Source organism: Lepidochelys kempii, chromosome 7 (assembly GCF_965140285.1).
Source record: "Lepidochelys kempii isolate rLepKem1 chromosome 7, rLepKem1.hap1, whole genome shotgun sequence".
Lineage (NCBI taxonomy): Eukaryota > Metazoa > Chordata > Testudines > Cheloniidae > Lepidochelys > Lepidochelys kempii.
This window is the reverse complement of record NC_136386.1, coordinates 77,877,257-77,892,995: the sequence shown is the minus strand read 5'-3', so window position 1 is coordinate 77,892,995 and position 15,739 is coordinate 77,877,257. Positions and strand designations below refer to the sequence as shown.

The following is a 15,739-nucleotide window of genomic DNA, read 5'->3' as shown; positions in this document are numbered from 1 at the left end:
GCCTCTAGGTGCTACCAAAAGACAAATAAGTAATAATTAGCAGGGGGGGAGAGATAGCTCAGTGGTTTGAGCATTGGCCTGCTAAACCCAGGGTTGTGAGTTCAATCCTTGAGGGGGCCATTTAGGGATCTGGGGCAAAAATTGGGGATTGGTCCTGCTTTGAGCAGGGGGTTGGACTAGATGATCTCCTGAGGTCCCTTCCAACCCCGATATTCTATGTTCTATTCATTGGAATCATGTTACGGGTTATGCAGTATCATAACATACTCTGTCTGTTTATGTTTGGATCAGGACTAAGAACTGCTAGCCTTGTGCATCAATTTTCAAAGCAATTCTTAGAAGTCATTTATACTTATGGAAACGTCCCCCAAAATATTCTGCCAAGTCTGTGGTTTAGTATTAAAATATGCAGGGGATGCAAGTTTAGTAAATGGATCTTTTTTGCGTAGGCCAGTAGAGCCCTGACACGTTACAGTAAAGATGATTTTAAATTTTGGGAAGAGGTGGCCTCTCACACTGGATGAAATTCAGTCCAGCATAAGGCCCTCTGCACTACATAAACTCTGCAGTTGGGCTGTATAAATGGGCTGTGCTGTGACCTAACATACGGCCTTCTGCGTCCTGAGTGGGTTTCTCCAATGAATTCAAATATTCCAGCACTGAGGCTAGTTCCAAATGGTTCAGCACAAATGGGATTTTGGGGGCTCGAGCCATGCCACTTATGGCTATATAATCTAGGGTTGTCAACCCCCCACCCCCAAAATGTGCAGTCACTATTCTAGTCCATACACTGGGACACTGGGATATCAGCAATGGAGGAGCTATGTTGTAGCCTGGAGCCCATTGCATGTTGGGGACTGAATACCATACTTTCTGCTCCCACTTAGTTCCCCAAACAGTTACACAGACTTCTTGTGGGGAAGTGTGAATTCCATCCCATATGGGCTCTTCATGCCAGCTGATTCAGAGTTGTGTTACCTGCTGTGCAGAAAGCAAGCACTGAACCCTTCTGCTTAGACTGTAAATGCCATGGGACAATTTTTACTCTCAAACGCATGTGTAACCCTGATGAAGCAATGGAGTTTTAGATTCTCTAAATCTCGTAATACTTTATATTAACATATTGTTCCATCCATTAGAGTTCTGGATTTATCCCACTCCAGCCAACAGCATTCAGTTGTGTCACAAATGCTAACTTATATTTTCTGAAGAAATGTGGTTTCATGAGAGTTGTCAAGGTTCCTCCCCCACTCTGAACTCTAGGGTACAGATGTGGGGACCTGCATGAAAAACCTCCTAAGCTTATCTTTACCAGCTTAGGTCAAAACTTCCCCAAGGTACAAAATATTCCACCCTTTGTCCTTGGATTGGCCGCTACCACCACCAAACTAATACTGGTTACTGGGGAAGAGCAGTTTGGATGCATCTTTCCCCCCAAAATACTTCCCAAAACCTTGCACTCCACTTCCTGGACAAGGTTCGGTAAAAAGCCTCACCAATTTGCCTAGGTGACTACAGACCCAGACCCTTGGATCTTAAGAACAATCCTCCCAACACTTGCACCCCCCCTTTCCTGGGAAATGTTGGATAAAAAGCCTCACCAATTTGCATAGGTGACCACAGACCCAAACCCTTGGATCTGAGAACAATGAAAAAGCATTCAGTTTTCTTACAAGAAGACTTTTAATAAAAATAGAAGTAAACAGAAATAAAGAAATCCCCCCTGTAAAATCAGGATGGTAGATACCTTACAGGGTAATTAGATTCAAAACATAGAGAACCCCTCTATGCAAAACCTTAAGTTACAAAAAAGATACACAGACAGAAATAGTTATTCTATTCAGCACAGTTCTTTTCTCAGCCATTTAAAGAAATCATAATCTAACACGTACCTAGCTAGATTACTTACTAAAAGTTCTAAGACTCCCTTCCTGGTCTATCCCCGGCAAAGACAGAATATAGACAGACACACAGACCCTTTGTCTCTCTCCCTCCTCCCAGCTTTTGAAAGTACCTTGTCTCCTCGTTGGTCATTTTGGACAGGTGCCAGCGAGGTTACCTTTAGCTTCTTAAACCTTTACAGGTGAGAGGAGCTTTCCCCTGGCCAGGAGGGATTTCAAAGGGGTTTACCCTTCCCTTTATATTTATGACAAGAGTAAATGGGAATTATTATCTAAGGAAAGGCTTAAAGGGAAAAACAAAGGTCTGACAAATGAGAGAAAGAGGTAGTACTTAGAAGTCCAACTAAACAAGCTTTTGAGCAAGATTACAGTTGGTAAAGGAAACCCGCCTCTGCAAAACCGCAGAAGACAGAGATGGTTTCCATTCTTATTATGTTAAATGTGATGAATAATTACATGTATAATTTTTCACAATATACATAACTAGCAGAACTAACACAATTACTGAAGTATCATCACATTAATATTGCATAATTAAAAAGAAAATTGACACCCCAAAAATACGGTTAAAAATTGATGTATTACTTCAATTTGAACTCTGACTACATATGGCCCTCCTATTGTTAAAAGCTCAGGAACAGTTGTCTGTTTCAGTCTGTTTAAAGAATATTAATCTGAAAGAACTGGTATTGACCTATTTTAGAAAAAAATAAGATAATGAATCGTAAAGAAAATAAGTGTCAAGAAAATTAATCTCTTGAAACAGGTCATTATTCAACTTTGATTGATTTTCCTGGTTAGACATTATAAAAATAATAAATGTTTCAATAATATTATCCAAGTATTCAAAATAATGCATTTTAACAATGCATGATTATATTCTTGATGAATATACTCGCTAAAAATCTGAAAATGCAGAACTTTATTGCAAACACCACAAATATTAACTGTAGTAAGGTATAAATTTTGTTGTCATTTATAAATTGTTGTGATTGATAAATGATGCAAAATATTGGCATCCTTTCAATTTCTATTACCTCCACCCCTTCACATAACTTTATTAGCATTTCATTCTAAGACTAGGTGTCCAAGGATTTGTAATTCACCTACAAAAATTCATTCTGAAGTGAAGCTTCAGATTCACTGTTGTTGTTCAGAAGAGACTGACTCCTTAACAACCACTGGATTCCGCACTCACCATTTTTCAAGAGATGCCTAAAACAGATAACTTAAAACACAAAAAAACAAGAAGAATTTGTATTATTTTAATTTTTCTGACACTCCTGTAGCAGAATCCAGGCACACATTCAGAAAGGACCTTAGGACATGTAGACCAACACTGAGAAACAAAAAGATCTTTAACTTTTTCTTGTAGCCCCAAATCATGTTTACACTGTTCCATCACAGCTTTTTATAAAACCTTGTTATTTATGAGCCATAACTATGCATGTAGCTCTTCCAAAGGAATAAAAGCCAAAGTCCTTACTTTGATGAGTTTATGCACCACGGACCCAATCCTGCTCGCACTGCAGTCACTGTTAAAACTCCCATTAACTTCAGTAAGAAGAAAAGGAGGACTTGTGGCACCTTAGAGACTAACCAATTTATTTGAGCATGAGCTTTCGTGAGCTACAGCTCACTTCATCGGATGCATGCAGCGCAAAACACAGGGGGGAGATTTTATTAACTTCAGTGGGAGCAAGAGCCAGTGTAATTTTGCAAACTGCCACCGTCACAGATTGCAGTTGCGGACATCGGTGGGTGTGCTGTTGTGCCGCCTCTGCCGTTCACCAGGCTCCCGTCCAGCAGGGGGGAGCAAATTGTGACAGATGGGTGGGGGGACACTTCCAAGTTTCCTTTAGCAGCGCCATACCTCAGCCCAGATGGGGAAGCGCTGCTGGGTCGAGGCACTGGGAGGCACCACGCCTCCAAGAACACAGGCCTGGGAAGCGGGAGCTGAGCGGCACCGGCCTGCCGGGAGGGTGGGGAAAGCCCCGTTGCCCCTCCCCGACCCCCACCCTATTTTTGCAGCTCCTGGAGACAGCTCTCCCTGCCCTGGCCGGGTAACTGTCACCCGAGTCCCTAGCCCTCGCCAGGGCAGCGGCGTCGCTGGATATTACTGCGCATGCTCAGTTCCAGCCATGCCGCACGTTCTGACGAGTGTGATGGCAACAGACTCGGGCCTGCGGCGGGTACCAGCGGACGCGGCTCGCGGGCCGGGCTAAAACGGGAAGTCGCCGTGGGGGCGGGGCCCGCTGAAGCGCTGTGCGTGGGGGCGGGGCCCGGGCCGAGCTCTCCCTTTGGGGGCGGGGCCGCGGCTACCGTTGGGCTGGACGGGAGGCTGGGAGCGGGAGTTTTGAACGCTGGTGCGGGCGGCGAGAGATGCAGCGCTGCCGGGGTCCCTGGGCCACCCGCCCGGAGCAGGAGGAGCCGGTGAGCAGCTCCCCGCTACCCCCGCGCGTTGTTCCACGACGCTGCCCGGTGCTTGGAGCCTGTCGAGCCGGGTCCCGGCCCGCTTCCCTCCGGCAAGTGTGTGAGGAGCGAGCCGGCACCCCCAGGCCAGCACCCGGCGGGGGAGTGAGGCAGGGCCGGAGCTGTAATTGACCGTGCGCTTACGAACGGAGCATGCTCAGTAACGTCCGCTGAAGCCGCCGCCCTGAAGCTGCCCTCCCTGGGGATTGCAGGCTGCTCCCTGCTGTTTACAGCGGTACAGCCTGTGCGGGGGTGACTGGTTGCGAGGGAGGGGGCGTGAGGGGCTCAGTCAGGGCCGGCGGTAAGGGCGCTGCCAGACAGAGTCCGAGGGGAGCTCCCGCCGGGCTAGGGAGGGTCCCAGGGGGAGTTATCCAGCCGGGGTGAGCCTTCTGTAGGGGCTGCAAAAAATAAGGGGTGGGGGCAGCGGGGCTTCGCCCGCCCCGCAGGACGGTGCCGCTCAGCTCCCGCTTCCCAGGGCTGTGTTCTTAGAGGCGTGGTGCCTCCCAGTGCCTCGACCCAGCAGCGCTTCCCCATCTGGTGTGTTGCATTGAGCTGCTGAAGCAGATTTGATCCAGTGAAATATTTCACATGCACACCCCCCCCCCCCGCCTTCAAAATTATAATTGTCTTACTTATTTTAAAGTTTTAAAATAATTCCTTATTCATTTATATGTCTCATAGCCTTTACAAATTTGTCTCAGCTGCTCTTTTCACTGCCAGAATCGGACTACCTTTTTCTTGTAATCCACTGTAAATGTAGTTTTGGCTCCTTTAAATTATTTACTTTTAAAAATGCTATTTTGCTTACTCTTAGCACTTAGAATGATAGACCCCCATCCATTACAAATTATAACCCCGGGCCGGATCAAGGCATAAACCAGCTAAGCTACAATTTAGGCCCTTGCACTATGAGTGGCCTCTAAAAAAGGAAAAAACTGACTTCATTTCAAATGTTATCAAAATCGGTTAATAAACAAAGGAGATGGGGGGAGGGAAAAGAAGATTCTAAATATAGACATTTTCATTAAAATATGACAAAAATATACACATCTGGCTACACAAATACTCTTACCCTGCCCTTACCCTTCACTAATTGTTCATTATTGACAGGCGGGAGGCCAGAGCTGAGAAAAAAACGATAATTGCACTTGTAATATTAGTATTTCTTCGAGTATGTCTGCTTCAGTCTCCTAAGGCAGCATTTTTTTGGACAGCTGCTACTGGTAAAATTCTGACCATGCCTTCATAACTTATTTAAATAAATAATCTCACTGCCGATAGAATCCAGGAAGAATGTGAGGTTGCAGATGGCAGTGTTGTGAAGCAATCCTGCCAAGCTCATACTTGTATGGGACTCATCCTAGGAGTGACATTATGTATAGTGTCTCCCTTGGCTAGTAATAGCCGGAAGGCCGCCATCTTTTGTTTACGATCCAGCACGCTCAGTTGTATAGGACCTTTGTGCCTGGTTTTTCTTCGTTTTCTTAAGTGTTAGTGTGTTCTTTCTTCTTTTGATCTGTACATACGTACTATTGTGAATTTTAGTGCACACACCGCTTTCTGCTTCATGCTCTATCCATACTTCACATGATTGAGTTTGCAGGTGATCGTCTTATGGTCTTGGGTCCAGTGGCTCTTGGGGAGGATAAATTTGTGTTGGCTTCCCTCCATCAGTTTCGGGAAGCTCCACAGTAAATATCTGACGAAAGGATACATGGAGGGTTTTGAGAGAAATGAAGGAAGATATGCATATATATATCAAAATATTCTGAGTACTTGGTGAGCAAGTTATTTCAAACTATGTGCATATATGATTTGTAGGCTATTAAAACCTATAATATTCATTATATTTGCTTGAATATAGGGCAGTTTTTCTCACTTTCTCAATGCCATTTCTAGAGATTACCAGTCTTTTTTCTGATGAATTCTTTTTCGCGCATATAGCTGCTTGTTACCTGTGTGTCCGAGGTGTTTATTTGAGATTAATTAGAGGTCCTGGGAGAGACTGATGATAGAAAAGTGAACGTGAAGAGAGATGTCTGCTTAGAAATGCTGAAAGAAAAGCTATGTGCCCTAAACATTCTGTGTGGGTTGCCACTGCAGGGTGGGTTTTGATAAGGGTTGAGAATGTGGAGATGGAGAGGAGTTTTAATTTTATTTTTCTAAATTATGGCAGGGTGTTTGTACAGAGTGTTGGATAGGTGTCCCTTATTTTTGAACATAAATCTAAATATAGTAAAGATCAATTTGCTGTTGGAGCTAACCACGAGTACTTTTATGAGTTGCAGACAGGCAGGAATCCCATTTTTCTAATAGTATGTACTTCAAAAATTCTCTCAGATGGGGTAGCAGTCTCATCTAATGGTTAGATTACAGGAGTTGACATCAAGAGGCTTGGGTTTTATTGTCAGTTGTGCCCTTGATTTGATTTGCACTTACTCTCTCTCATTTTCCCAATCTGTAAAATGGGGCCCATACTTTTACTCACTTCTAAAGTGCTTTGTGAGATACAGATGAAAAACACTATGTAGGTGCAAGGTACGATTATTGGACCACTAAGATTCTGTGCATGGAGGAAGCAAAAGGGTAATCAGAACATGGTAATCATGTCTCTTTTTAAGAGCCATGATGTTGCATTTTGTCATGATAGAAACATTTAGCACATGATAGCACAAAAGCTTCACAGCAAGAAACTAGTTGTCGGAAAGAAATTATTGTAGTGCTATCATCTAGAGTAAACATGTTTTATTATTTTATTGCAAAATTCTGTAGAAGAGATATGCTGAAGTGCATGAAAAGCCATTGCAATGAACTGCATACATTTTTGAAAATTATTTGCTTCTAAATTGTGGAACATATGAATTTTTAATAAATGATTTACTGATGTAAACAGCACTTGTACTTTGGCTTAGACCAAAAGTTGAAATACCAAGAACCCATTTATTTACAGTATAGGATATATAGTAGCTATTGTGGAATAGATGCTTTTTTTGTCCGCTAAAAGCTTACTAAATTAATTTCTCCATTTTAACTGATTTCTATGGCTTTTTTTCCAGGAATGATTATAAATGTAACGTTTAAAAATCTTTCTCACAATGAAGGAGACTCTTTAGGCCTGAAATGCTCCAAGAATGTTGTGATAGCAGTTCTGTAGCTAAGAGTGACTTGGACATTCTTTATAAATATAGTCAATTTATATTTTATACTCCATAGCTGCTTTTGCTTTGGTGAGACTCCCTGGCCTCATCAACACCGGGAAACTTTCTAGAATTTTGCACCAAAAGTAGGAATGCTAAGAAACCACTAATGGGGATAAGACTCTGGGAACTTGTGGCATCTTAAGTGTAACCTGCAAAGGAAAACCTGCTTTGAGACGAGTTAGGTCTTGTCTACAGGGAGAAGCTATTGTGAAATAAGCAAAGGTGTGAATTTAAAGTGCAGTAGTTACGCTATAATAGCTTCCCACATGGATATTTCTGCATTAAATGCATGTGTACAGTTTAGTTTAATTCACTTGTAAAGTGGATTAAGCTAAACCTCACACAAGCACTCTTAGAGTGAAATAAGGGTATGTCTACACTACGGAATAAGGTCGAATTTATAGAAGTCGGTTTTTTAGAAATCGGTTTTATATATTCGAGTGTGTGTGTCCCCACAGAAAATGCTCTAAGTGCATTAACTCGGCGGAGCGCTTCCACAGTACCGAGGCTAGAGTCGACTTCCGGAGCGTTGCACTGTGGGTAGCTATCCCACAGTTCCCGCAGTCTCCGCTGCCCATTGGAATTCTGGGTTGAGATCCCAATGCCTGATGGGGCTAAAACATTGTCGCGGGTGGTTCTGGGTACATATCGTCAGGCCCCCGTTCCCTCCCTCCCTCTGTGAAAGCAAGGGCAGACAATCATTTCGCGCCTTTTTTCCTGAGTTACCTGTGCAGACGCCATACCACTGCAAGCATGGAGCCCGCTCAGGTAACCGTCACCCTATGTCTCCTGGGTGCTGGCAGACGCGGTACGGCATTGCTACACAGTAGCAGCAACCCCTTGCCTTGTGGCAGCAGACGGTACAGTACGACTGGTAGCCGTCATCGTCATGTCCGAGGTGCTCCTGGCCACGTCGGCTGGGAGCGCCTGGGCAGACATGGGTGCAGGGACTAAATTTGGAGTGACTTGACCAGGTCATTCTCTTTAGTCCTGCAGTCAGTCCTATTGAACCGTCTTAAGGTGAGCGGGCAGGCGATATGGACTGCTAGCAGTCGTACTGTACCATCTTCTGCCGAGCAGCCATGAGATGTGGATGGCATGCAGTCCTTCTGCACCGTCTGCTGCCAGCCAAAGATGTAAAAGATAGATGGAGTGGATCAAAACAAGAAATAGACCAGATTTGTTTTGTACTCATTTGCTTCCCCCCCTCCCCTGTCTAGGGGACTCATTCTTCTAGATCACACTGCAGTCACTCACAGAGAAGGTGCAGCGAGGTAAATCTAGCCATGTATCAATCAGAGGCCAGGCTAACCTTCTTGTTCCAATAAGGACAATAACTTAGGTGCACCATTTCTTATTGGAACCCTCCGTGAAGTCCTGCCTGAAATACTCCTTGATGTAAAGCCACCCGCTTTGTTGATTTTAGCTCCCTGAAGCCAACCCTGTAAGCACCCCTCCCGGCGTCAGAGCAACGGCAAACAATCGGGCATCTGAGAGTGCTGTCCAGAGCAGTCACAATGGAGCACTCTGATGGGGCTAAAACATTGTCGCGGGTGGTTCTGGGTACATATCGTCAGGCCCCCGTTCCCTCCCTCCCTCCGTGAAAGCAAGGGCAGACAATCATTTCGCGTCTTTTTTCCTGAGTTACCTGTGCAGACGCCATACCACGGCAAGCATGGAGCCCGCTCAGGTAACCGTCACCCTATGTCTCCTGGGTGCTGGCAGATGCAGTACGGCTTTGCTGCACAGTAGCAGCAACCCATTGCCTTCTGGCAGCAGACGGTGCAATACGACTGGTAGTCGTCCTCGTCGTGTCCGAGGTGCTCCTGGCCACGTCGGCTGGGAGCGCCTGGGCAGACATGGGCGCAGGGACTAAATTTGGAGTGACTTGACCAGGTCATTCTCTTTAGTCCTGCAGTCAGTCCTATTGAACCATCTTATGGTGAGCGGGCAGGTGATACGGACTGCTAGCAGTCGTACTGTACCATCTTCTGCCAGGCAGGCAAGAGATGAGGATGGCTAGCAGTCGTACTGTACCATCTTCTGCCAGGCAGGCAAGAGATGAGGATGGCTAGCAGTCGTACTGTACCATCTTCTGCCGAGCAGCCATGAGATGTGGATGGCATGCAGTCCTTCTGCACCGTCTGCTGCCAGCCAAAGATGTAAAAGATAGATGGAGTGGGTCAAAACAAGAAATAGACCAGATTAGTTTTGTACTCATTTGCCTCCTCCCCTGTCTAGGGGACTCATTCCTCAGGGTCACACTGCAGTCACTCTCAGAGAAGGTGCAGCGAGGTAAATCTAGCCATGTATCAATCAGAGGCCAGGCTAACCTCCTTGTTCCAATAAGAACGATAACTTAGGTGCACCATTTCTTATTGGAACCCTCCGTGAAGTCCTGTCTGAAATACTCCTTGATGTAAAGACACCCCCTTTGTTGATTTTAGCTCCCTGAAGCCAACCCTGTAAGCCGTGTCGTCAGTCGCCCCTCCCTCCGTCAGAGCAACGGCAGACAATCGTTCCGCGCCTTTTTTCTGTGCGGACGCCATACCAAGGCAAGCATGGAGGCCGCTCAGCTCACTTTGGCAATTAGGAGCACATTAAACACCACACGCATTATCCAGCAGTATATGCAGCACCAGAACCTGGCAAAGCGATACCGGGCGAGGAGGCAACGTCAGCGCGGTCACGTGAGTGATCAGGACATGGACACAGATTTCTCTGAAAGCATGGGCCCTGCCAATGCATGCATCATGGTGCTAATGGGGCAGGTTCATGCTGTGGAACGCCGATTCTGGGCTCGGGAAACAAGCACAGACTGGTGGGACCGCATAGTGTTGCAGGTCTGGGACGATTCCCAGTGGCTGCGAAACTTTCGCATGCGTAAGGGCACTTTCATGGAACTTTGTGACTTGCTTTCCCCTGCCCTGAGGCGCATGAATACCAAGATGAGAGCAGCCCTCACAGTTGAGAAGCGAGTGGCTATAGCCCTGTGGAAGCTTGCAACGCCAGACAGCTACCGGTCAGTTGGGAATCAATTTGGAGTGGGCAAATCTACAGTGGGGGCTGCTGTGATGCAAGTAGCCCACGCAATCAAAGATCTGCTGATATCAAGGGTAGTGACCCTGGGAAATGTGCAGGTCATAGTGGATGGCTTTGCTGCAATGGGATTCCCTAACTGTGGTGGGGCTATAGACGGAACCCATATCCCTATCTTGGCACCGGAGCACCAAGCCGCCGAGTACATAAACCGCAAGGGGTACTTTTCGATAGTGCTGCAAGCTCTGGTGGATCACAAGGGACGTTTCACCAACATCAATGTGGGATGGCCGGGAAAGGTGCATGATGCTCGCGTCTTCAGGAACTCTGGTCTGTTTCAAAAGCTGCAGGAAGGGACTTTATTCCCAGACCAGAAAATAACTGTTGGGGATGTTGAAATGCCTATATGTATCCTTGGGGACCCAGCCTACCCCTTAATGCCATGGCTCCTGAAGCCGTACACAGGCAGCCTGGACAGTAGTCAGGAGCTGTTCAACTACAGGCTGAGCAAGTGCAGAATGGTGGTAGAATGTGCATTTGGACGTTTAAAGGCGCGCTGGTGCAGTTTACTGACTCGCTTAGACCTCAGCGAAACCAATATTCCCACTGTTATTACTGCTTGCTGTGTGCTCCACAATATCTGTGAGAGTAAGGGGGAGACGTTTTTGGCGGGGTGGGAGGTTGAGGCAAATCGCCTGGCTGCTGGTTACGCGCAGCCAGACACCAGGGTGGTTAGAAGAGCACAGGAGGGCGCGGTACGCATCAGAGAAGCTTTGAAAACCAGTTTCATGACTGGCCAGGCTACGGTGTGAAAGTTCTGTTTGTTTCTCCTTGATGAAACCCCCCGCCCCTTGGTTCACTCTACTTCCCTGTAAGCTAACCACCCGCCCCTCCTCCCTTCAATCACCGCTTGCAGAGGCAATAAAGTCATTGTTGCTTCACATTCATGCATTCTTTATTTATTCATCACACAAATAGGGGGATGACTACCAAGGTAGCCCAGGAGAGGTGGTGGAGGAGGGAAGGAAAATGCCACACAGCACTTTAAGCACAGCACTTTAAAAGTTTACAACTTTAAAATTTATTGAATGACAGCCTTCTTTTTTTTGGGCAATCCTCTGTGGTGGAGTGGCTGGTTGGCCGGAGGCCCCCACACCGCGTTCTTGGGCGTCTGGGTGTGGAGGCTATGGAACTTGGGGAGGAGGGCGGTTGGTTACAGAGGGGCAGCAGTGGCAGTCTGTGCTCCAGCTGCCTTTGCTGCAGCTCAACCATACACTGGAGCATACTGGTTTGGTCCGCCAGCAGCCTCAGCATTGAATCCTGCCTCCTCTCATCACGCTGCCGCCACATTTGAGCTTCAGCCCTCTCTTCAGCCCTCCACCTCTCTTCCCGGTCATTTTGTGCTTTCCTGCACTCTGACATTATTTGCCTCCACACATTCGTCTGTGCTCTGTCAGTGTGGGAGGACAGCATGAGCTCGGAGAACATTTCATCACGAGTGCGTTTTTTTTTTTCTTACTAAGCTTCACTAGCCTCTGGGAAGGAGAAGATCCTGTGATCATTGAAACACATGCAGCTGGTGGAGGAAAAAAAAAAGGACAGCGGTATTTAAAAAGACACATTTTATAAAACAGTGGCTACACTCTTTCAGGGTAAACCTTGCTGTTAACATTACATACATAGCACATGTGCTTTCGTTACAAGGTCGCATTTTGCCTCCTCCCACTGCGTGACTACCCCCTCAACCTTCCCCTCTCCCTGTGGCTAACAGCGGGGAACATTTCTGTTTAGCCACAGGCAAACAGCCCAGCAGGAACGGGCTCCTCTGAGTGTCCCCTGAAGAAAAGCACTCTATTTCAACCAGGTGACCATGAATTATATCTCACTCTCCTGAGGATAACACAGAGAGATAAAGAACGGATGTTGTTTTCATGCCAGCAAACATACACTGCAATGCTTTGTTGTACAATGATTCTTGAGTACGTGTTACTGGCCTGGAGTGGTAAAGTGTCCTACCATGAAGGATGCAATAAGGCTGCCCTCCCCAGAAACCTTTTGCAAAGGCTTTAGGACTACATCTAGGAGAACTGCAAATGCCAGGGCAAAGTAATCCTTTCACATGCTTGCTTTTAAACCATGTATAGTATTTTAAAAGGTACACTCACCAGAGGTCCCTTCTCCGCCTGCTGGGTGCAGGAAGCAGCCTTGGGTGGGTTCGGGGGGTACTGGCTCCAGGTCTAGGGTGAGAAACAGTTCCTGGCTGTCGGGAAAACCGGTTTCTCCGCTTGCTTGCTGTGAGCTATCTACAACCTCCTCCTCCTCATCATCTTCTTCGTCCCCAAAACCTGCTTCCGTATTGCCTCCATCTCCATTGAAGGAGTCAAACAACACGGCTGGGGTAGTGGTGGCTGAACCCCCTAAAATGGCATGCGTCTCATCATAGAAGCGGCATGTTTGGGGCTCTGACCCAGAGCGGCTGTTCGCCTCTCTGGTTTTCTGGTAGGCTTGCCTCAGCTCCTTCAGTTTCACGCTGCACTGCTTCGGGTTCCTGTTATGGCCTCTGTCCTTCATGCCCTGCGAGATTTTTCACGAAGGTTTTGGCATTTCGAAAACTGGAACGGAGTTCTGATAGCACGGATTCCTCTCCCCAAACAGCGATCAGATCCCATACCTCCCGTTCGGTCCATGCTGGAGCTCTTCCGATTCTGGGACTCCATCATGGTCACCTGTGCTGATGAGCTCTGCATGGTCACCTGCAGCTTGCCACGCTGGCCAAACAGGAAATGAGATTCAAAAGTTCGCGGTTCTTTTCCTGTCTACCTAGCCAGTGCATCTGAGTTGAGAGTGCTGTCCAGAGCGGTCATAATGGAGCACTCTGGGATAGCTCCCAGAGACCAATATCATCGAATTGTGTCCACAGTACCCCAAATTCGAGCCGGCAACGTCGATTTAAGCGCTAATCCACTTGTCAGGGGTGGAGTAAGGAAATTGATTTTAAGAGCCCTTTAAGTCGAAATAAAGGGCTTCATTGTGTGGACGGGTGCAGGTTTACATCGATTTAACGCTGCTAAATTCGACCTAAAGTCCTAGTGTAGACCAGGGCTCAGTGTCCACAGGGAAGCTATTGCAGACTACCATTGTAGGCTATTCCCCCTATAGACAATCCTTTAGAATAGCATGCTTAAAATGGCAGTGACTGTCTGGAGCCCTGTCCATGCTATTGCTACCAGTGATATAACTGAATTGGTGAAATTAACAATTGGGGAATCCTGTTGTTATAAAAAGACTAATGTACTGGGAAACTCAGCCTTTGATAAAATGATGGTCTGCCAGTCCTCTCAATGGCATGCTATCACTTTCAGAGGGAAGCTCTGTAAGGTTTAGAAAAAATCAAGTAACCCTTTGCTGATATGAGGAACCCAAGTGATTCCCAAATTAAGCCACTAAATCACTCCTCTAATCAATTAGTTGCCTCTCTTTAGTCATCCTGTCATCTAGGGCTACTCTGAAAGCACAGTAAGTGCTTGCACTTTGCCTGTTCCACAGTTATACTGAAGCTGGCAATGATAGGAAGTTCTTGGGCAAAATTTTTACACAGTAGCATGGGGATAGATGTAAGTAATGTATGGCTATTCCACCCATGGGGAAGATCCAAAGTTCAACTGAACATGAGGAGCACTTCCAACCAGCACACTTGCTTTCAAAACTAGATATTTTGAGAGGGGCCAAGAGTCTTTTGTGAACATTAGAATGAAGCTGAAGAACTGCATAGCATAAGCAATTACCACAACTGTTCTGAGTCCTTAGTACCCTATCACAAAGATTTTTTTCAACAGAATTTGCCTCAAAATACCTTATCAATTTCTGTCTTTCCTTCTGCCCATGTTCACTGACTTGCCCAAGCAGACACAAGTTCAGGGCATTCTACAGCAGAGCTTGGAAAACCCACACTCTGAGAGAAGGAGAAATTTTGCCTGAGCAAGTGGTCTGACTGGTTAGGAAGCTACTGACTCTTTAGAATGGGATGGGAAAGGAGTATAGTGGTCTGTGCACCACTGCTCTGTTATCAGGATTGGAGACAGAGGAAAGGAGTAATGAGAGCTGCTCCCTTTTTTAAAGCTGGGAGGTGAGAGATAGAGACTCTGCGCTGCTGATCCCTTTAAAAATAGGGAAAGTGGGTCTTCTGGAGTGTAGAGGTGTGAGAGGAGGCCAGCTGGAAGATTGAGAGCCTTCTGTACAGCAGAAGAAAAGCTGGGCCAGAAGCAACAAAAGAGCTCTGCAAAACAAGGTGGGGCATGGTAGTGGTTGCCAAGCAAGTTTACCCTAAACTGCATGTTTGCTTCCTGAATTAGGAGATATCTGGGAGGAGGCCCTTCTTCCCCATTTCAGCTGATGTTCTTGGCTAGAAGTAAGGGTTCTGGGGCTCACCCTCCTCTCTCCTTGCCATTTTTACTCCGCCTAGCTGGAGGGCAGTAGGCTCTGGGGCTCCCTACTTCTTTCTCTCCCATGTGTGAGAGAGAGAGAGAGAGAGAGAGCAGAACAGGGAGATCATGAGTGGGAGGAGGAGATGATGATGAATGTGGGATATGGAATGAATCGGGGAGGGAGGATAGTGAATGATGGAGGGGATAGAGTAAGGAGAAGGGAATGGGAGAAACCTGCTTTTTTTTTGTTTTTTTTTTTCTGCATCAAAGGTGGGCTGTTGTCTAACTTACTGAAAAAGGAAATTTCTCCAAACTCCCAGTCTCTGCAGGGTTGCGAGAAGCAGCTGGTGCACCCTTTAATTCTACCCTTTTCGAGGGGAATCCATTGCTTGCTGCCAGGAGCAGGCATCTTAAGGTTTTCAGTCTTTTAAACAAGACAAGTTAATTGTACCACAAAACCTCAATTATTTGCTAACATAGTTTGTTTATTCCACAGGGCACCAGGCAGTTGCTTCTAGTACAAACACACCCATTCAATACAAACCTGCCCCACTGCTTCATAGTCTAGAAGTAATTATGCCCCAACCATTGACTGAGATCAAGACACACTGCTCTAATCCAGTGATACTCTGACCTCAGTGGTTCAGGAGCCAAATTAGCAATCAACATTACCCAAAGGAGCCACAGTAATGTTCAATTGATT

At 46.4% G+C, this 15,739-nt stretch overlaps 1 protein-coding gene across 3 annotated transcripts in view; it reads left to right on the top strand.

Moving 5' to 3' along the window:
- The window catches only part of RTKN2 (rhotekin 2), an 89,098-nt gene that overhangs the window by 20,500 nt on the left and 52,859 nt on the right, over window positions 1–15,739 (top strand). The window contains exon 1 of one of the 3 annotated variants that reach the window (XM_073353425.1): window positions 4,234–4,334. The exons of the other annotated variants lie outside the window; for them this stretch is intronic. Within the exon in view, the coding sequence (XP_073209526.1) occupies window positions 4,284–4,334 (51 nt within the window). The 5' untranslated portion in view covers window positions 4,234–4,283. Of the gene's footprint in view, window positions 1–4,233; window positions 4,335–15,739 lie in introns of those variants that run through there. 3 annotated transcript variants of the gene reach the window in all.